Genomic DNA, 18,171 nt, shown 5'->3' with positions numbered 1-18,171 from the left:
ATCTCATCAGATTACGAGATATGGGGGCTCAAACTACATCGGCTTCCCCGGGTTCGTTTTGCTCGGAGGCGATTAGACCGAAGACTCGCTGACGTGCCCATCGTCTTCCCGATGGACTCGGTCGGCGCGCCTCGATGGCGCTGAGGCCTTCCAATTTGCGTGATGGCCGATACTTGGCAATCAGGCCGACGCAGCCAAGACCCTTGTCACCACCCTTTTGGCCCTGGGACAACTTCATGAGCACCGTCATGTGGCACAGAGCAGCGTGCCATTTGCCTGTTCAAGTAGTTCTCTTATACTTTCTCCTGCAAAGCCAACGGCGATCTACACAAGATTTCTCCACAGTTCCGGCGCTGAGTTTCGGCTCCACAACCAGCTTCGCACTGGTTCCGGGCGTAAGATGCCTTTTATTAGGCGACTAAAGCGCGGCCAAGCCCGTGTAGACATTTGTCAAAGATGGGAAGGTGTTAAAATCATCGGCGCCGTCGCCAGGCGGATGGCTGTTCAGTTTCTTCGTTCACCTCTCAATCACCGGCGCCATGTTCAGCAGAAGGCGCTCGCTCTGGTCGACTATACACTTAGTCCTTTTGGCAGGTCTTTCTTCATCTGCTGAAGCTGGAGATGATCGAGTAATGTAAGTACTACGACGCTGTCTTTTGATTCGCTCCACAATTCCTCTTCTGCGACAAGAGAAGATTCTCTGTCTGTAAAATGCTTGAAAAGCCGTGTTTATCGCAAAAGTCATATGAGTGACTTGGCTTAGTGGAACGCAAAGATTAGCTCAGTAGCCTCTGAGCAACCACAGGTCACCTGGATCAGCTTTTCGTCTCCGTTCTTAGTCTTTTGTGACCCGAGCATGCAACGGTTCTAACATTGATCAGCACAAAGGACATCTATCCGAATAGTGTCCAATCAGACTCGACGTCTGATTCTCTGTCCTATTCAGACTCGTCGGTTCTTTCTCTTAGTGGATCGAATCCGTCAGTTGTGCTGGACTATGGCACCGAAAGTGCGGGCTTTCCCTTCTTCGAGGTCTCAGACGTTTCGGCTGGCGGAGTTCAAATCGAGTTGAGATACTCGGAGGCCAGGGCCTATCTTGATCTACCTCACGCAGACGGACCATGGACCTTCTCAAACGGGCTGAGCAACTCATTCCGAGTCGAGACCTTCAACGTTACCGCGCCAGGTCGCGTGCAGTCGTTTTTCATTCAAGGTGGTTTGAGGTGGCAAGGTATCAAAGCCTTGACCGACGGCAGCGTCGTCATCTCTCGTGTCGGGCTCGCTTCAACTAGCGATAACACGCCACTCCAAGATCTCCCTGGATACTTCGAATCGTCCAACGAGACTCTGAACCAGATTTGGGGGCTCGGCGGTAGAGCGTCTCAGCAAGCGTGTGTTGCCAACGGTTCTGCGCCATCGACATGGGAAATCACCAATCAAGGAGCATTCGTCCGTGGCCAGGCACCGGCGCAATCTGCTCTCGGGCCAGACTTCAGCAACTACACCTTGTCTTTCAGCACCAAGATTGTTCGCGGCGGCACAGGATGGCGTGTTGCCTCGGGTGTGAATGGCTACGGTCCATATCTGGTCCTGACGAGCGAGTACCCTGACGGAACATTTGTCAACACCAACCACACTCTTCTCCCGCCGAATACACTCGTCACTGGGTTTGGCTATTCCATTGTCAATCAAACTACGCTCACAACCGGCCCAGTCGTTCAGTATCCTGTGGATTTGGATGTCAAGGAGAATGAATGGTACCACATTTCTACCACGATCGACGCTACGGGGTATTCCGTATCCATCAACGGAAGCAGTCCAGTCTTTGTGTCAAACACCAACACTGTGTCGGACTGGGCATCCACCCTCGGCGCGACTGGAGATCCAACACTTGGGACCTGGGGCTTTGGGCCGTTCCAGGACCAAGAGGCATACATCAAAGACGTCACTGTCACTGCAAGTAACGGCACGATCCTCTACAACAACCCAATGACGAACGAGGCCACTCTGCTGGAGTACGGCGTCGGGCCCAACACGCGCTCGGTCTGCCTTGACGGCGCCAAACGCGACCGCTTGGTGTGGTCAGGGGACTTTCTGCACACAGCCTTCATCCTCAGCCACTCAACCAACCGCACCGACTTCCTCTCCGAGAGCCTATCCTTCCTGCTGGACTGGCGCGGACCCGCGGGCTCCCCCTTCGCCAACCTCGCCGGCATGTCGCCCAAGCTGGGCTCGTCGACCCAATACATCGACGCCTTTACAGACGCGTACGCCCTGCTGGACTACCAATTCCTGTTCCTCGCCGCCGCGGGCGAGTTCTACCAACACTACGGCGCCGAGGCGCTGCCCGCGCTGCGGTCTCGCTGGGCCGAGCTGAAAGACCTCGTCACGGCCATCCAGCCGCTCGTCAATAGCGAGACGGGGCTCATCAGCACGTCGGCCTCGCTGCCGGGCGCCTTCTTCCTCGGCGTCTCCAACGGCACCGCACCCAGCGCCGCCTTCGTCTACGCACTGCGCCGCATGTCCAGCGTCGCGACGGCGCTCGGCGACGACGGCAGCGCGGCGGCGTGGACAAACACTGCCGATGCCGTTGCCGCTGCTGTCAACGCGCTGCTCTGGGACGACGCGCGCGGCACGTACGCCACGGACATGGCCACGCGGCAAAATGCGTCGTCCTCCGTGTCCGGCACCGCCTTTGCCATCCTCTCCGGCACGGCAAACGCAACGCAAGCCGCATCGGCCGTCGCAGCGCTCGAATCGCTGCGCTGCGGCGTCGGCTACAAAGACAACAGCGCGACGGCGTGCACAAGCGCAACGCACATCTCGCCAAACACCAACGGCTTCCTGCTGCACGCCGTCTTCGCCGCGCTGCTCACCTCGTCGTCCGACCACTCCACGGGCGGCGCCGAAGCCGCCCTCGCCCACCTCCTCACCCAAGAATGGCCCGCCATGCTCAACCCCGCCTACGACTCCGGCGCCAGCTGGGAATACATGACGCCAGGCCTGAACGACACAACTCCCACCCCGGCGCTCGACGCGTATACGTCGCTGGCGCATCCGTGGGGCGGCGCGCCGTCGTACGTGCTGCCCATGTACGTTCTCGGGGTGCGAGCGACGGTGGCCGGGTTCGCGCAGTGGGAGGTCGGCGTGCCGGCGTTTGAGGTTGTCAGGCGGGACTTGGGGGTCACGTGGGCGAGGGGGAGGGTTCCGGTTGTGGGGGGGAGTGTTGGGGTTGAGTGGATGTGGGAGGGTGAGAGGGTGAGTGTTAAGGTGCAGGCGCCGAGGGGGACGAAGGGTAGGGTTAGTGTTTTGGGGAGGGAGGTTAGGGGGGAGGGTGTTGTCGAGGTTGAGGGGGGAGCCGAGCGCGTTGTCGAGTTTGATTTGGTGTAGGCATTGCCTGCGATGGAGACGTTGTCGATTTTTGCATGTACATGTGGTAGAAATGAGGAAGCACGACCGCTTCGAGATACCACATAAACATTGATTGGCTCTGTAGACTGTCTGTCAGCCTCCACTGACTACAATTTACTCCCAAATGGCTCACTTCAGCGGAAACGAGTATTTTCTCTCGATAAAGCGCCTCCTTCAGCCAGTCGGCGTGCAACTTCTAGAGACGCGAGACAAAACGGAGAGCAGCCCTTCCCATCCCTTCCCATCGCTGATGGGTCAGTTGGTTGACCGCAAAAAAACAGAAAAACAAAATCTTACAAAGTAAAATGGTCCACCATACTCTTTTCCTTCCTCCCTTCCTCCCTTCCCACCTCCCGACCTTTCGACCCCTGGCCCCTAGCCAGCCAGCCAACCAGCCAACCAGCCAAACTAATAAGCATCCCCCCAATCCACCTTGCCCACCTCATCCTCCTCGTCCACGACGCCCGCCCTCCCCCTCGCCCTCCTCTCCTCCTTCTCCCTCGCCCGGCGCTCCTTGCGCGTCACCAGATGCGGCGTCACCGGCGTGACGGGCGTGAACGGCATGTACGGCGAATACGGCGTCATGGGCACGCCACCGCCGGCTGTGCCCGGCGACCGCAGCCGCGACGCTGGAGATAGTAGGCCACCACCACCACCACCACCGCCGCCGCCGCCGCCGCCGCGCGGGTCGCGGCGGCGCGTCTCGAGCACTGTCGTTTTGGTCGCGATGGGTGAGTAGGCGTCAGAGTCGGGGTGGAGCGCGCGGAAGGGGAGCGTGCTTGTGCTTGATGCGGCGGAGTGCTGCTGCTGGTGCGGCGGCCCCTGGGATGAGTGCGTCGCGGTGGCCAGACGCAACGCCGGCGGCGGCGGCGGCGGCGGCGGCTGATGAGGCCGGTCGAGCAGGATGGGAACGGTCGCGGCAGTAGGAGACGTTGGTGTTTGCAGGGGAAAGTGTGGGGGCGAGCTATTATTCGTCGCGCCGCTGTTGCGGTACGGGTCCTTGATGGGACTAGAAGTAGAGCGGCGCCCAGGAAACTGCTGCGGCACTTCGGGCCTGTAATACGTTGGCGGGCGGTCGAGGTCGTCGTAGCGGAAGGGGCCCAGGGACTCGGCCGTTGTCGGCGTGTCCACCGTCGTCGTCGCGGACGGCGGCTCAGGAGGTGGCATTGGGTTGTAGTGGCGTGGCGAGAGGGGCGTCCGCGCCTCCTCGTCGCGCTCGGCGGCCGAGAAGCGTGGGATGGGGCTGCTGATGCGCAGGTTGCGGATGGAGCGGCGTGGTTTGCTCTCCGAGGAGCCGTAGGATGGTGTGCGCGCCCTCGAGAAGAAGCCGCGCGGCGAAAGTGATTGCGGATCTTCCTGCTGCGTACCAAAACCTTGTCCTTCTCTTAGAGTGGGTGGAGGCCCGGAATATTGACGACGGCTGCCACCAGATGAGTGGATGGCGCGCACAGGGCTCTGGGGCGAGGGACTGGCCGGACTGGGAGGGTAGAGCGAGTTGGTGTTGAGCCTCGCCGGACTCGTGACAGCCTCCCTGGTGGCCTTTCTGATGCTGTCCTCATCTCCAAGCTCCTCGGCAGACTCGCGCACCTTTTGCTTCCTCCTCTCCTCATCATGCTCCATGACGGCCGCATACAACATCTCCATCTCGCGCTGGCGCCGCTCCTGCTGATTGCGCAAAAAGTGTTGATCGAAGGACGCCATGCTCTCGGTTGCGCTGAGCGGACTGGTAGGCACGCTCTCGGGGTTTGTAGTCGCCGGGTTTCGTTTGAACGCCTGCTTCAAGCGGCTGGGGCTCTGCGGCGCCCACCATCTCGACCGCGTCGTCGAGCCGGGCGACATGGGCGACAGCTCGAAACCATTGGCCTGGTTGGCCTTGACCACGTCGATTCGCTCATGCACCGCGCGCCGCATCTTGCGTCCAAACGTGAGGAGTGAAACGCCGACCAGAAAAACAAAGGCCAGGTAGGCGCCGATGATACCGCAGACCTGGGCGGGAAGACGGCTCCTGTCGTCCAGACTGTCCTTCGCGGCCGGCGCAGGGTTTTTGGAAAAGTCGACGTCAAAGGCTCCCGGGGTCGAGAGTGCGCGTCGGATGGTGAGCAGGAATAGTAGTGCCGGACCACGAGTGTCTCTGAACATGATCTCTCATGGGAGCGGTGGCTGATGAACCCCCAAGGCGCGACAGAGCTGCAACAGCGACATAACACTGGAGACTCGGGGGCTGCATGGGAAACGTATATATCAGGGAATCCGGACGACCAGAACACTGAGTTGGGCCAGTGAGAGGTGCGCTCGTGCATTTTCGGAGCTGATTGGCCAGCTGTAAGCGCCCGTCCGTCGTCTTCACCTTCGGTTGCACCACGATACCCCGGTGGTTCGAGTGATGAGTGTGTGCAGCTGCAGCGCCGTGCAGAAGCGGTGATGTGGCTGCTGTTGGTAGTCTGATCGAGTGGTCGCAGAGGCAGAGCCGGCCGCAGGAGTCGACTCGACGTTGGGTGAACAACGCCAAAGGGAATTGTCATCGGCTGTCTTCCTAAGCGCCTCACTGCGCCAATCACCTGCATTCCCCTTGCGTCTCCTCCGACATTGCCTGCTGCTGAACATGTCAATAATCTCCGTCTTTTCATCTAAGCGTTGCACAGCCTAACCCAATCCGCATCGCCGGCGAAAAAGCTTGTCGAAAAGAAGCACAGCAGAAGAACAAAATCGCGCTGCTACACCATGCAAAACATGCGTTTAAATCGTTGGAGAGACAAAAAAGACACAAGACACAGCCACGCTCTACCACAATCCTTCCCGAGACGCCGCATAACCGTGTTCCCTGGCCTCAAACGCCTGAAATGTCCCTGGTGCTATTGATGAAGGGTATCCAGTCTACCCTCGCTCCGAAACCAAACAAGCGATGCGAGTCTATTCTGTCAACTTCCTCGACCGCTGGTGCTGTGCTGTCTCTCAATCTACGCCCTCCTTCCCGCACGTCTCCTCTGTCCAATGCTCATGCCGCTTCCCGTCGCGTTCCCGGTGCTCTCGCCACTCGTCGCACCCACCCTGGTGACCGGCATCTTCTTAGGGGTACCGCTCGTGATCCCTACCCCACCCGCTTTGCTCTGTGCCTGTTTGGCAGCAGGCTGAACGGGCCCAGGCAGCTTGATCTTTTTGGGACTTTGGAGACGGCTTTTCCTGGCCGCTGCTGGTGTGGGAAGCTGTGATTGAGCGATCTTTGGCGGATTGGGTTTGGGGAGAGGAATCGGAGTTTCTTTGCGCGGCATCTCAGTGCTCTCTATAAGGGATGCTAGTGGGTCCGAACTAGTCGGCGCGTCTGCAGGCGTTTCTTTGGCTGGAGCGCTGGCCTTCTTTGGCCTCCCCACCTTGGCGGGGTTCTTAGCTTCAGATTTTGTCGTCTCGACTTCAGCTTGCACACTCTCGGGAAGCAAGCTTGCCGGCGCGAGCAGCCCTTTTGCCGGAGTTCCATTAGATGCACCGAGTCCCCTGGTGCGCCTTGCACGCGGTGTAGCAGCCTTTTTCGATTTCAGCCTCTCATCTACACCCCCGCTGGCCAGCTCATCGTCAGAAAACGAATCTGGCGTCGAATTCTCCTTGCCCTGGAAATAGACTAGCTGCTGGTCCCATTTGATTCTGCTCGCCTCGAAGATTTCAATCTCGGGATTGGAGCAAACGAGCGGAGGACCACTTGGCGAAGATTCGGCTTTTAGCGCCTCAGCTTGAAGCTTCTTAAGTCGAGCTGGTGCAGCCACCGCACCGCCCTTGTTGCGCCGAGTGTTTGTGCGTGTGGCAATCGCAAGTTCTTGTGCTTCGGTCTTTTTCAGCACGACTGGCTCATTTCCATCTGCACGGCGCACGGGAATGCGGTTCGGTGCCGCTGGAGTCGAGGGAATGCGCGTCGTTCGTGCCCTGGAGCTACGGCGCGTTGACTTGGCTTCCGGGGCGGCTTCTTTCTTTTCTGAAAGACTTTGACTTAACGTGAGATCTGCCGCAATGTCTTCGTTCGCCTCTGAAGTCGTCTCGGCAGCCAAAGCTTTGGCCTCAGCCTCAAGCCTCGGTTTCTTAATCGAGGACTTTGATTCCTCCTCGGACCTTGATCGCTTCGATGGAGAGTCGCTGAGAGGGGAGTTTGGGTCTTTGGTTTCGAGAGCCACTCGTGGTGATGCAAGAGCTTGTCGGACGCGGCCTGAGTCCCGACGATTCGTTAAGGATTCGCGCTTTGACATTGACGCCGTTCGGTTTGCTTTTGCAGCGTCACTGCGAGAGAGAAATTCCTTCAAGTATGCAGTGTCTGCATCAGTGGGTGATTCCAGGGTGGCATCCTCCTCTGAAGTATCATCCTCCCTGGAAGACAGATTGTCTGGAAGATGCAGCGTCAGAGTATCTGCAACCGAAGCGAATCTGGGTGACTCCGTATTGGAGAGCGAAGGTGATGGCATGTCGATCAACGATCCATCCGCATCTTCAGATCCGTCGCTACCGGTCACATTCTGCTCCGCTTCCGCGACTTCTGGCTCCTTCTCCTCCTCATCGGCATCGGGTGCTTCGCCGAAAAGCGAGCTGGCACTGAATTCCAGGTTGGGCCTTTTAGGTGGTTCTACTTTGCTCGACGAGGACGTAGCATCTTGAGTGGAGTCTTCAACCCCGTCAACAAGATCTGCGGATTGATCAGGCTCCTCCCGCTCCTCCAGCTTGGCCTCGTTTGGTGGCACATCCGGCTCTTGGGCGACACGGTGGTCTTCAGGTGCATCCGCGGGCCGTTCTAATCCTGGTTCAGCCACAGATTCTTGCACTGCAACATCAGCTTCTGGCCCCTGAGAAGCGCGGCTGGCAGTCGCCGTCTCTGGTATTGCTGTCTCTGAATGTGGAGTCTTTTGATCGTCCAATTCAACTTCACTCTTGGTGTGACTTTCCGTACAGTCAGTGATGAGATCCTGATTGACCAAATCAGAGTTCACAGTGGCCTCAATCGGCGCGTCGTCCGGAGCCGCGGTCGTGGAAGACGTCGGTTCTGGCTTGATTTCTGAGTCTTGGACAGTGGGTTCCTGCTCTCCCACGACATCGATCATTTGATTCTGAGGTTTGTCATCCGGTGTTTCCGTTGGGGCGGGATCGGAATTCTCCAGCTCTTCCGCCCCTGGCGACTTTTGATTCCCGGGATCCGCAACGTTGCTCTCGGCCGCTTCATTTTGACCAAAGACCTCGGCGGATTCCGTCGAGCTATTACCGGGTTCAAGAGAAGGATTGGCAGGGGCTGTATCAACCTCGGAAGATGTGTCCTGGACCTGTTCTGCTGCGTCCAGTTTAGTCGTGGCTCCCTCTTGATCCTTCTTAGTGGTCTGCTCGACCACTTGCTTCCCAGCCTCTTCTTCCCCAGCAGCCAACGGTGACACGGTCTCTTTTTCGAGCCCATGGCCGGTTTCCTCAACGGCGCCCTCGGAAGTCGTTTTTTCTGCAGTGTCTGCCTTCATGGTTTCGGATTGCGCAGTGTCCGTGGAGTGGGCGTCTCGACCGTCCGTGTTTTGCTCGACTTTCGTAACGGTCACACTGTTCTTGGATTTGTCACCAGTCCAAACAGAGCCAAAAACGGCAGGGCTCGACTCGGCGAGGTCCGTAGAAACGAGTTTTCCTGCGTCTGTCAGCCTTACACACCACGGATCCAAAAGCGCTTATACGAACGTGCAATCCTCCCACTGTGTCTCCGCGGCGAATCATAGCGCGTCGGCGCGAATGCTTTGCTCTTGGGCCTGACTCTGCCGGGCGTCGCCGTTGGATCTGTCGGCGGCGCGTCCAAAACGCGTTTCTTGACAACCTTCCTCGGACTCTGCATGGCACTCTGATCGCCCTTGTTCAGCGACTCTTTCGCATCACCCGCCTTTGCCTGTGATCGAGTCGTCCGCAATTCGTTGCGCTTCCAGACTTTGCGATACTTGCCATTCCGCGCAAAAGGCGAATGCGGCTGGCGTTCCCAAGCACGCGGCGCCTTGGCCAGAGGGAGAGCGGCGGGATCAAAGGCAGACGCATCGGTGGCATCCCAAGAAGCGTCGAAGGTCGTAGGTCGCGTGGGTTGTCCTTGCTCCGCGGGCGGCGGTGTGGACGTTGTTGAGGGGGAGCCGGCCATGATTTGGCAGAAAGCGCGATGGAAAACTGCAAACGAAGAAGAATTCGAGAGAATTGGACGCCACGCGATCCAGTCTCACTCAGCCGACGCGAGGGTAGAAAATATGGATGCGTAGGCGCTGTTTGGGTAGTGATGTTTTCGTCGTCTCTGGGATGTAAACATGGGCGTGCAGATCACAGCGTGGCCGTTGCCGAGACGCCGGACTTCTGCCGGCCCGTCGCGCTCTCGATTTTGGAACTACAGGTACCTACGCCGTCTCTCTACGGCGTTCAATTGCTTGATCTTCGCACCTCTACGACGACTTGGATCGCAGTATTCGAAAATGCCTCCGCCGAAGCCGAACGGCAAGAAGCTCCCCAAGCGCCCGCTGCCCCCTCTCCCGAAGCTGCGCGTCAAGAACCCAAACGTCGTCGAGCCCAACCCATGCCTGGGTGTCATGTCGTCAGTACTAGGTACGTCGAAGCTTTATCATTGCCGAGTACACTAGAACTTTTGGAAAGAGAGCGTATGAGAAGTCACGATGATGGAGAAGCCAAGGGAGCCAATCATTGGAGAATGAGGGCCCTCAAAACCTTTGTAGTGGACGGACATGTCCATAGAGTAACGTGCTGACGGTCAACGTACAGGATGCTGGGCTTCGCACGGTTACAACGTGGCCGGCTGCGCACAAGTTGAGGCGCAACTGAGAATGTGCATGGACGCGCCGGTAAGACTACCATCTGCGCCAAACCTTTGCAAACCCATCGCAACTCTGACCACACGGCTGCAGGTACCCAAGGTGGCCAAGACGAACAACATCAACTACCACCTGTCGCGCATGTACCCCAAGCTCGTCGGTCCTCACAAGCGGAAATAGAGAAGCAGGGCGCATTGGATTTGGCACGCGACCAACTCTTCATCTACGATTTTCGTGTCTTGTGTGGCGCTTTTGTGGAGGTGGGCAATGTGATGCACTTCAAGAAGAGCAAGACTGTCTTTTAAAAATGTGCATATAACAGGGATGGCGTTGGGATGGATATACCACAATTCTCGTACCTCACAGAAGCCTCGTGGAAGAGAAATGTGCGTGATGGGATGAGATGCTTTCATTTGTGAAGATTGCGCAGCAGAAGAATCAAAAGCTCGAGACAATGAAGAGAAGATCACAAAGCAAGCACTAGTCGTTCTAGAGACAAGTCCAAGAGCTAGCCTTTTCGAGATCGCGTTTGAGATCGCGTATCATTTGAGTCATGAGCACAATGGATGTCGAAATAAACGAGGCTTTTAACCATCGCGGTTGCATCTAAGGAGCTGTCGTTCGACGCTACGTCTACACTGAAGGAGCTGTCGTTCGATAGTACAGTCAAACCTCACCAGCAGCCATTGCCGTGAGCGGTAGCGATGATCCGGGCAAAGCATAAGCGTCGGTCAAGAGGAAAAGCAACACGGCTAGACACCACCAGGCACAGGTCAAAGCAACCGCACATCATAAAAAGAAGCGCGCTTGGCGACTCGAACTGAGGCGCTTTTACTTACGCTTTTCGGTCGATTTCCCTTTTCGGAAATTAGGAATGCCTGGAACAAAAAAAAAAAAAAAAAAATGACAATGAGGGTTCAAGGTGTAGAAACACAAGAAGGGGTTTCCAGTGTTCTTACACATTGAACCCCCACTAGTCTTTTTGTCTGCTTTTGTTGCCTTATAAAGTGTGTTTGAGCAGGTGTGGGAATTTGGGTTCACGATGGTCTGTCAAATGGAGGCTTTGATTGTGAGGCGACATCACCACAGTTGGCGACTTGAACTGGCGCACCTCTATGTTCTCTCCTATGCGACCTACGGACTCCTGGTCTTTCCACACGGACTTCGTCTCCGTTTGACTAACGCGCATCGACAGGGTCAGCAAGACACCAGCCTCTGTTACCATCCTCCCTCTTGGACAAGAGCGGCATAAGACGTACGGACTTTGAAGCATGCAACAACTGGAATTGCCAGCTCTTGCCACATGTCTTCTTTCTCTTCATCGTCCACCTCTTCCGCTTCATGAACAGGGCTCAAAGCCCGTCTCAGGTATGTGCGGTTGTGCGCTCGGCGCCAGCTTGCGCCCGACCCTTGTCCAGCTGCGACTCGGTTCGCGGCTCTTCCACAGCCTCAGCTGCTGCTACTTCCGCAGTCATCATCTGCGTGGCTTCATGACGCTCTACACAGCTAGCCCAGTCTACTCCAGCATCGCCAAGGAGCACCCATCACTCATCCGTGGAATCTTCCTTCGAAATCAAGCTTGAGCAACAGGTTTTTCCACCGCTACTTCAGCTGCGCTCTTGGCCAGCCTGTCCGCCATGACGTTGTACTTGCGCGGGACGTGCCAGAAGCCAATTACAATGTCCTCGGGCTCCTCAAGCTCCTTGATCTTCTCGTCAATCTTGAGGAAGAGATCGAGGTTGCCGGGCGTCTTGCCCGACGCATTCTTGAAGCCTTTGGCCTAACACAAACACTGGGGTAAGCCTATGAATGATCTCTCGCGGCGTGCAGGTCAAATGATTAGTGGTGATCACTAACCTTCCATTTGGGCAGCCATTGCGTCATGCCCGCCACGACGTACTCGGAATCGGTTGCAATGACCAGCTCCGTCCGCTTCTCCTGAGCCACGGGCATCGGATGCGTCTTCCTCTCGCGAAAGTGCTTCATCCCCCTCGCAATGCCCTCATAGGCCGCAATCAACTCGGCCCTTTGGCTGGTCACGTGTGCTTCGTCGTGGAGCGGCAGACTGTACGACTGGTCCTCGGCCGTTCCGACGACGACGCCGCAGCCCGCGCGCGCGTCTTGCTTGCCGTTGTTGAGGCAGGCGCCGTCGGTGAAGACGAGCGAGCGGTGGTGGCAGACGTGGCCGTCGCGTTGGTTGTTGTTGCCGCTGAAGGGGTGGATGCAGCACAGCGAGAAGTATTCCCCGCACCACTCGCACATGCGGATGATTTCTTCGATCTGGTGTTGCTGGATGAAGGGACAGAGCAGCCATTTTCGCCCGATTACTCCTAGCTCTTCTTGCGGCTGCAGTCCTGGTGCTTTTTTCCTTAGCATGCTGGAGATTTGGCGGGCAAAGGACGAGGAATAAGAGAGGTGAAGGGGTGCGGATCAAGTCGGATGGAAAACGCGTCTGCGTACGGGACGCACTAACTGAGTCAGGCAATTGGTCGACGTCCGACTGCTGTGAAAGCATCGAGTCAAAAAAAAGTGGTCCAGTCGAACCACCTCTCACTAAATATGTGCTGTTGGTTGGCTGACTGATTTCAATTAGTCAAAAGCCTCAAGTGAGTAATCTGTTGTGTTTTCTTGCTGTCGACGGAAGACATCACCCGACTCTGTCTACGAACGATGCTCCTGCAGCTGCAGGCGGCGTCTGTGTAACTCGTTGGAGCTTGAAAACACCAAAACAGCCAGTCGCAATCACCAGCCACCTTTGCCTCTCGGAGCATTTAGCTCGAGCCCGAGTGCCAAAATTCAGGACAGAAATGGCAAAGTTGCGGGGCAGACTGGGGTTTGCTGTTTGCATCAGCAACATCTTTTCAAAATCATTAGTATATAATTTGTTAAAACCCCTTCCCACTATACAGCAGAATCCGAAAACGTTTATGGATTGGTGGCGTAGTGGTAACGTATGTCGTGGGTTAACATCGCTTCCATGGCAAGTCCCAGGTTCAACTCCTGGTCAATCTGACACTATCTGCTTTTGCTCTTTCTTTTTGCCATTCTTTTTGTCCGCTGGTGGTACAGAGTGGTAGCGTGGGGTCCGTGTCAGTGCCTTGAACCGCGGTCGATACTGTAGCGAGGAGAGAGTGTCGTGGGTGGGAACCAAACATGGGCAAGCTGACAAGGCACCTGTAGCCAGCGTGAGCTTTTGCTGTCTGCCATGGTCATACGAAAAGGACTCGACAGCTGTTGTGGTGGAATGTCAGGAGGACGAAGGCACGAAACCTGTATGCAAAATTGGCAAACGCAAGTGCAAAAAAAGATCAATGCTTCAAAATTCAGCGAAAGCAGACATTCCATGAACAGCGAAGCCCTCAGTATTCTAGATTCCCTGGCTATCCAACTCCGCTGCTTGCTTAGCAAACATGTCAGCAAGGCTATTCTGCTCCCTCGGGATATGCATGAAGCGAATCGCCACAGCCAAACCGTCCATCCTCTGAATCCGCGCGATTCAATCTGCAGAAACAGATCGATGTTGACGGGCGCCGTGCCATTCGAAGTCTTCATCCCATTTTCCTAACGCAAGATGAAGGTTAATCGACAATCATTGCAAATCCGCAAACAAACCACGTACCTTGCACCGCGGCAACCACTCCGTCACCCCCTTGACGACGTACTCCGAGTCCGTCGCCGCAATCACCTCCTTCCCCTCGTTGCCCCGGACGCCGCTCTTCCTCTGATGCGCACGCTCGCGCCGTACACACCCTCATCGATATCCTCAACGGCTCCCATGAGCTCAGCACGCTGGCTCGTCTTCGGGATAGCGTAGCAAAACAGGTGAGAGTGTTGCTGATTCTTTCCCACGCCCACCGCAATGCCGTAGCCGCCGGAGGCGCCGCGCTGGCCATTTTTGGAGCAGGCGCCGGCCGTGAAGACGACGCTGCGGTGGTGGCAGATGGCGTTTGGGTGCAAGCTGCAGTGGTGGAAGAAGAGGCCGCAGTCGGGGCATGCGCGGATGCGCTCTGTGGGGATGAGTAAGGCGGCTTCGGCGCTTGGTTGGAAGAGACGAGGGGGGGTTTCGTACACGGGCTTTTGCACCACGTGAGCGAAACCAGATAGAAGCATTTTGTCTGGTGGTGAATGCTTGTACCTCTTGCCGAGCGAACGTCAGGATTAAGTACCTCTAATTCGGTCTTCTAGGTGCCTTCGATGTTGTTGGGAGGTGGTGTTCCAGCCGCAGGCTAGCCGGAGACTAGACACTGTTTCCGCTTAACACCCAGGCAGAGGGCGAAAGCCACAAGAAGTGTGTCGCGAAACGTAAAGTGAATAGACATGACGATCACCGGCCACCGTGGGGGGCTCTTCAAGTCAAGAACTGCTGCAAAATTCTGATAAATTCGTCGTCTTCTCCGAGAGCCGCCTGCCCTGTCTTGACTCCCTGTATGCACTGTCAACCGCTTGAACCAATCTTGCACATCTGAAGGATCACCCCTGCTTCTCAAACGTAAACAACCTTCAAGTCAACATTTGAACACCCGTAGATGGTCCTCTGGCCCTGGCTCTTAACACTGAGGACAATGTCGCCCTCCTTGCCATTCGATCCAGGGACTTCCGACACGGGGCATGCCATCCACCCACCAGTCCATCCTGCGTTAATCCCATCCTTGAATCCAAGTAACTCATTGTTGACGATGCCCACCCCAGGAGTTCCCTCTCCACCGCACGCACTGGCGTCGACAGTGTTTGCCGAGGGCACCGTCGCCGTGCCACCAGGCGTCACGACAATACCGCCGGTGGTGCCCTCGCCATCGCCGTTTCCGCTCCGATCGAGGTTGACAGTCGTGTACGTCGTGCCATTGTTGTCGTGGGTCCACTGCGCCCACTTGTCACCGCCAGACGGGACAAGGTAGACGGAGCCCATGCAAGCCTTGTCGGTGACAGGTTTGAAGACAGCCTCGTACGACGAGACGTCGGGCGTGAAAGGGAAAGCCGTGACCTTGGCGACGAGCTTGAACGGAGCGGGTATCATGGGGCCGCGAGAGTCGAGTGTCGCTGGAGCGGCGGCTGCAAGAGGCAGCAGCAGCGGGAGCAATGTGGCGGCCTGAGGAAACATTGTGAAAGTGCTGAGGATGTTGGGGTTGAGAAGATGATTCGATGCGTTTTTGAAAATGCACTTGGTTGGTAGAGTTGAAGGAGGCGTTCTGCTGTACTGCAGTACCATGACCTTTTCGATGCTCTTTTATATGTCTTCGTCACATCTTGCGTCCACGCCGTACGCCGCCCCTTGGCTCATTGCTGACACGATCTGCTACGGAGGATTGTAACCTGCTCCGGTGAATTGTGCTGGAAGTGAGCAGCATCCGAACAAAATCAAAATGACATCAACGTTCCAGTAGGGAGAACCAGCAGTATTCGTAAAATTTGCGGTGAGCTAGACAATCACTGGGCGCCACAAATACCAAAATCGGTCGTTGTGGGGGTTAGCGCTGATGCGCTGCTCTCCTTGCGGAGGCTGAGCTCTGTTGCTGACTCCGCCATGTCATTGGCTTGCTTAGCCTTATGCTAGTAGATGTAGCTGTATGTGGCGGATACATGCCGAGAAGAATGAGGGCGACTGCAAACTTCTCTCAAATTCTTGTCGAAGTTGTAAGCATGTGCTTCTCTGACATGGTGTTCGTAGGATCCAGTCCAACTTAGGCAAATCGCGCTCCTATCCAGGTACTCGGTTATGGACAGCTGTTGTACGACGTGCAACGTAGATTAGACTGGAGCTGGAAAAGGCCAGTCAGACGGCTGAAATTCCGTGACAAGACCAACCAAGTCGTCCAACAGTGCGATTCTTTCCATTCGTCAATCGGAAGGGTAGATCCGAGAAAGTGCCTCAGCAGCAGGATGAGTGGCTTCCTGCTGGCTCGAGTCGCTAAGTCCGGTGCATAAAGGCAGCGGTCAGGTCGCACATCCTATGCGATTGTTGCTGAATGCCAGAGACCAGATTTGGAAATCCTCTTGGAAAACGGATTCGTGCTGCTGAGGGGCTGAAGCACTGCGAGTTTGTAACGCCATTCTGCTCCAGTTGCCTGCTCTTACCTCATGCTCGCAGTCCTGCCTCGGCGGCCTTTTTCAAGCCCTCTGCCCAGACCTTCAGGCCATCCTTTACCATCCATCCCGTGAGCCACTTGACAAAGTAGGCCATCGGACCTTCGAAAATCATGTACGTCCTGTACGTGCATCTTTCGCCTTCTGTTCCCTGCCCATCTCCCTCAATAACGACGTCGTTCACTCGGCGAGTCTTGAGCAACCAAGGCGGCATGCCCCAAACATCCCAGCATACGCGATAGGTGCCTCGCTCGCTTGAGCCAATGTCGTCAGGCGTTGAGAGCAGTGTGATTTCCTCGGTGCTGCCTCCAGGCACCACCACTTCCCGTCCCAAAATCCGCGTTCGCACCTCGAACTTGAGCACTTGTCCGACTTGTAATGGATCATCGCGTGGTCCGGACCGCGGAGCTGAGGGGTTCGGCGAGGGCTTTAGGACTTGGGCGTGTGGTACGAATCCGTTCCACTCTTTCCATGTTGAGCGGGAGGTCAAGAGGGCGAAAACAGCGGCAGGAGGCGCGTCGATAGAGACGCAATACGATGGCGTGAAGATAGATTTCGGAGACGAAGGGACGAACGAGGTTGACATGTTTCCTGAGACGATACTGTCAAGCTGGCAAGGTTGTTGTTTTGGCGAGGTTGATGCGGACATCGGATAGATGTGACTATGGGAATCGCATCTAATCTTATCAATCTTACATGTGATCTCGCGCTCGTGCGACCCACTTACAACGCGTCCCACTGCACTGAATGTTTTCCTCCACAACTCGACGGCCATGACATGACAACCCACCCAGAACGACAGGGGCTGACCTTTTATCCTGCGCATTATTTCGACAAGTCTCCGACATTCAACTCATGGGCTAAACTCACCGCGGCGGGCGTCCACGCCCTGCGCAAACCGCCGCCCGGGATAGGTAAGGACATGCAACATCCCGCCCAGTCTCTGTCCCAAGCTTGCTCCTCGCTAACATTGCATCTTCGCTCGTGTTCAGGGCCCTCAAACTACATTAGCAGTGCTGGATCACATAGACCACCTCACCAAACCTTCTACTATCTCAACCACCCTATCCGCTTCGTTCGTCTCGTTGGGACCGTTGTAGCCATCGAGGCGCCCTTTCCTCGTTTCGTCTTGCTCACGCTCGACGATGGCTCCGGTGCTACAATTGAAGTCAAGATCCAGCGGCTGCTCCCTGATCAGCTCGACGAAACGGGGACCCACGAAACCAACACAACCCTCTCCAACGTCCGCGTCGAAAGTAGCATTGGTGTTTTCGACGTCTTTGTCGATGGGATCCTCGTTGACATTGGGACGGTCCTCCGCGCCTCATGTACTCTCGACTCGTTCCGCAAAGTCAACCAGCTCTTGCTGGAGCGGTGCTCGGTCATTAAAAACACGGCCAACGAGGCGCGCAACTGGGCGGCGACAGCGGCGTACATGCGGGACGTTTTGGCCGGACCCTGGGTTTTGACCGCAAAAGAGAAAGCAAAGTTGGACGACAGGCATAGCCGAGAACAACGGGAGAAAAGGGACAAGGAGGTCAAAGAGGTCCAACGGAAAACGCTCAAGGAGAGAGCCAAGGCAGAGTGGTATCGGCTACGCGACGAGAGAAGGAGAGCCAATGAAGAGAAGCTGGAACGGAGAAGGCAGCGGGAAGAGGTCTTGATGAATCGTGGCGCACTTGTATAGCCGCGCTCTGTTTGGCGAATCTGGTCCCTGCCTGAAATCGGTCCCTCTGCTAATGTGTCCAGTCGAACGCTTCAGTCTTGCGTACTACTCTTGTATCTGGTTGCTGATATTTGTATCCATCATTTTGTGCCGCATATCATTGCAACAATGGATCGATTAATGATCACTACGGATACCCAAGACCATTGGCGT

General features: G+C 56.3%; 9 protein-coding genes and 1 non-coding gene across 10 annotated transcripts; 4 read left to right on the top strand and 6 right to left on the bottom strand.

The window, feature by feature from the left end:
* Window positions 1-539: 539 nt before the first annotated feature.
* On the top strand, window positions 540-3,390 carry IWZ02DRAFT_435755 (Six-hairpin glycosidase-like protein; the record flags this gene model as incomplete). Its single annotated transcript, XM_066766473.1, has 2 exons — window positions 540-634; window positions 882-3,390. The coding sequence occupies 2 exons, from the start codon at window positions 540-542 to the stop codon at window positions 3,388-3,390; spliced, it is 2,604 nt and encodes an 867-aa protein (XP_066620150.1).
* Window positions 3,391-3,819: 429 nt separating this feature from the next.
* On the bottom strand, window positions 3,820-5,550 carry IWZ02DRAFT_383203 (uncharacterized protein; the record flags this gene model as incomplete). The annotated part of the gene is made up of 2 exons (XM_066765266.1): window positions 3,820-4,040; window positions 4,422-5,550. The coding sequence occupies 2 exons, from the start codon at window positions 5,548-5,550 to the stop codon at window positions 3,820-3,822; spliced, it is 1,350 nt and encodes a 449-aa protein (XP_066620149.1).
* A 642-nt stretch (window positions 5,551-6,192) lies between these two features.
* On the bottom strand, window positions 6,193-9,219 carry IWZ02DRAFT_62551 (uncharacterized protein). The gene has a single exon (XM_066770979.1). It carries the CDS (start codon window positions 8,883-8,885, stop codon window positions 6,369-6,371), a length of 2,517 nt encoding a protein of 838 aa, XP_066620148.1. The 5' UTR covers window positions 8,886-9,219; the 3' UTR covers window positions 6,193-6,368.
* A 638-nt stretch (window positions 9,220-9,857) lies between these two features.
* On the top strand, window positions 9,858-10,391 carry IWZ02DRAFT_493177 (mitochondrial 37S ribosomal protein mS37; the record flags this gene model as incomplete). The annotated part of the gene is made up of 3 exons (XM_066769911.1): window positions 9,858-9,987; window positions 10,162-10,241; window positions 10,305-10,391. 3 exons carry the CDS (start codon window positions 9,858-9,860, stop codon window positions 10,389-10,391), a joined length of 297 nt encoding a protein of 98 aa, XP_066620147.1.
* Window positions 10,392-11,669: 1,278 nt separating this feature from the next.
* IWZ02DRAFT_62650 (ribonuclease H-like domain-containing protein) lies at window positions 11,670-12,802 on the bottom strand. The gene is made up of 2 exons (XM_066770980.1): window positions 12,069-12,802; window positions 11,670-11,991 (listed from the first exon to the last, which is right to left on the bottom strand). Exons 1-2 carry the CDS (start codon window positions 12,585-12,587, stop codon window positions 11,785-11,787), a joined length of 726 nt encoding a protein of 241 aa, XP_066620146.1. The 5' UTR covers window positions 12,588-12,802; the 3' UTR covers window positions 11,670-11,784.
* A 338-nt stretch (window positions 12,803-13,140) lies between these two features.
* IWZ02DRAFT_t93 lies at window positions 13,141-13,223 on the top strand. The gene has a single exon. It is a non-coding gene; the product is annotated as a tRNA-Val (tRNA).
* Window positions 13,224-13,892: 669 nt separating this feature from the next.
* On the bottom strand, window positions 13,893-14,321 carry IWZ02DRAFT_493175 (uncharacterized protein; the record flags this gene model as incomplete). Its single annotated transcript, XM_066769910.1, has 1 exon — window positions 13,893-14,321. One exon carries the CDS (start codon window positions 14,319-14,321, stop codon window positions 13,893-13,895), a length of 429 nt encoding a protein of 142 aa, XP_066620145.1.
* A 373-nt stretch (window positions 14,322-14,694) lies between these two features.
* On the bottom strand, window positions 14,695-15,309 carry IWZ02DRAFT_435750 (uncharacterized protein; the record flags this gene model as incomplete). The annotated part of the gene is made up of 1 exon (XM_066766472.1): window positions 14,695-15,309. One exon carries the CDS (start codon window positions 15,307-15,309, stop codon window positions 14,695-14,697), a length of 615 nt encoding a protein of 204 aa, XP_066620144.1.
* Window positions 15,310-16,302: 993 nt separating this feature from the next.
* IWZ02DRAFT_354676 (uncharacterized protein) lies at window positions 16,303-16,821 on the bottom strand (the record flags this gene model as incomplete). The annotated part of the gene is made up of 1 exon (XM_066764278.1): window positions 16,303-16,821. A coding segment is annotated over one exon (519 nt), but the record flags the coding sequence as incomplete, so codon positions are not given.
* Window positions 16,822-17,021: 200 nt separating this feature from the next.
* On the top strand, window positions 17,022-18,145 carry IWZ02DRAFT_501680 (uncharacterized protein). Its single transcript, XM_066770285.1, has 2 exons — window positions 17,022-17,206; window positions 17,285-18,145. Exons 1-2 carry the CDS (start codon window positions 17,071-17,073, stop codon window positions 17,977-17,979), a joined length of 831 nt encoding a protein of 276 aa, XP_066620142.1. The 5' UTR covers window positions 17,022-17,070; the 3' UTR covers window positions 17,980-18,145.
* Window positions 18,146-18,171: the final 26 nt, after the last annotated feature.

This window comes from Phyllosticta citriasiana (assembly GCF_038021145.1).
Source record: "Phyllosticta citriasiana strain CBS 120426 chromosome Unknown IWZ02scaffold_12, whole genome shotgun sequence".
In the NCBI taxonomy this organism is placed as follows: Eukaryota; Fungi; Ascomycota; class Dothideomycetes; order Botryosphaeriales; family Phyllostictaceae; genus Phyllosticta; species Phyllosticta citriasiana.
Note: the sequence above shows the minus strand (reverse complement) of the source record. Positions and strands in the feature narration are given on the sequence as shown.

Excerpts from the sequence above, each read along its gene's own strand:
- IWZ02DRAFT_62650 (XM_066770980.1), bottom strand. The coding sequence starts at position 12,587 with ATGCTAAGGAAAAAAGCACCAGGACTGCAGCCGCAAGAAGAGCTAGGA. Across the intron at positions 11,992-12,068 it reads AATGGCTGCCCAAATGGAAG|GCCAAAGGCTTCAAGAATGC; the intron begins GTTAGTGATCAC and ends TGTTTGTGTTAG.
- IWZ02DRAFT_62551 (XM_066770979.1), bottom strand. The coding sequence starts at position 8,885 with ATGAAGGCAGACACTGCAGAAAAAACGACTTCCGAGGGCGCCGTTGAG.
- IWZ02DRAFT_501680 (XM_066770285.1), top strand. The coding sequence starts at position 17,071 with ATGACAACCCACCCAGAACGACAGGGGCTGACCTTTTATCCTGCGCAT. Across the intron at positions 17,207-17,284 it reads CAAACCGCCGCCCGGGATAG|GGCCCTCAAACTACATTAGC; the intron begins GTAAGGACATGC and ends GCTCGTGTTCAG.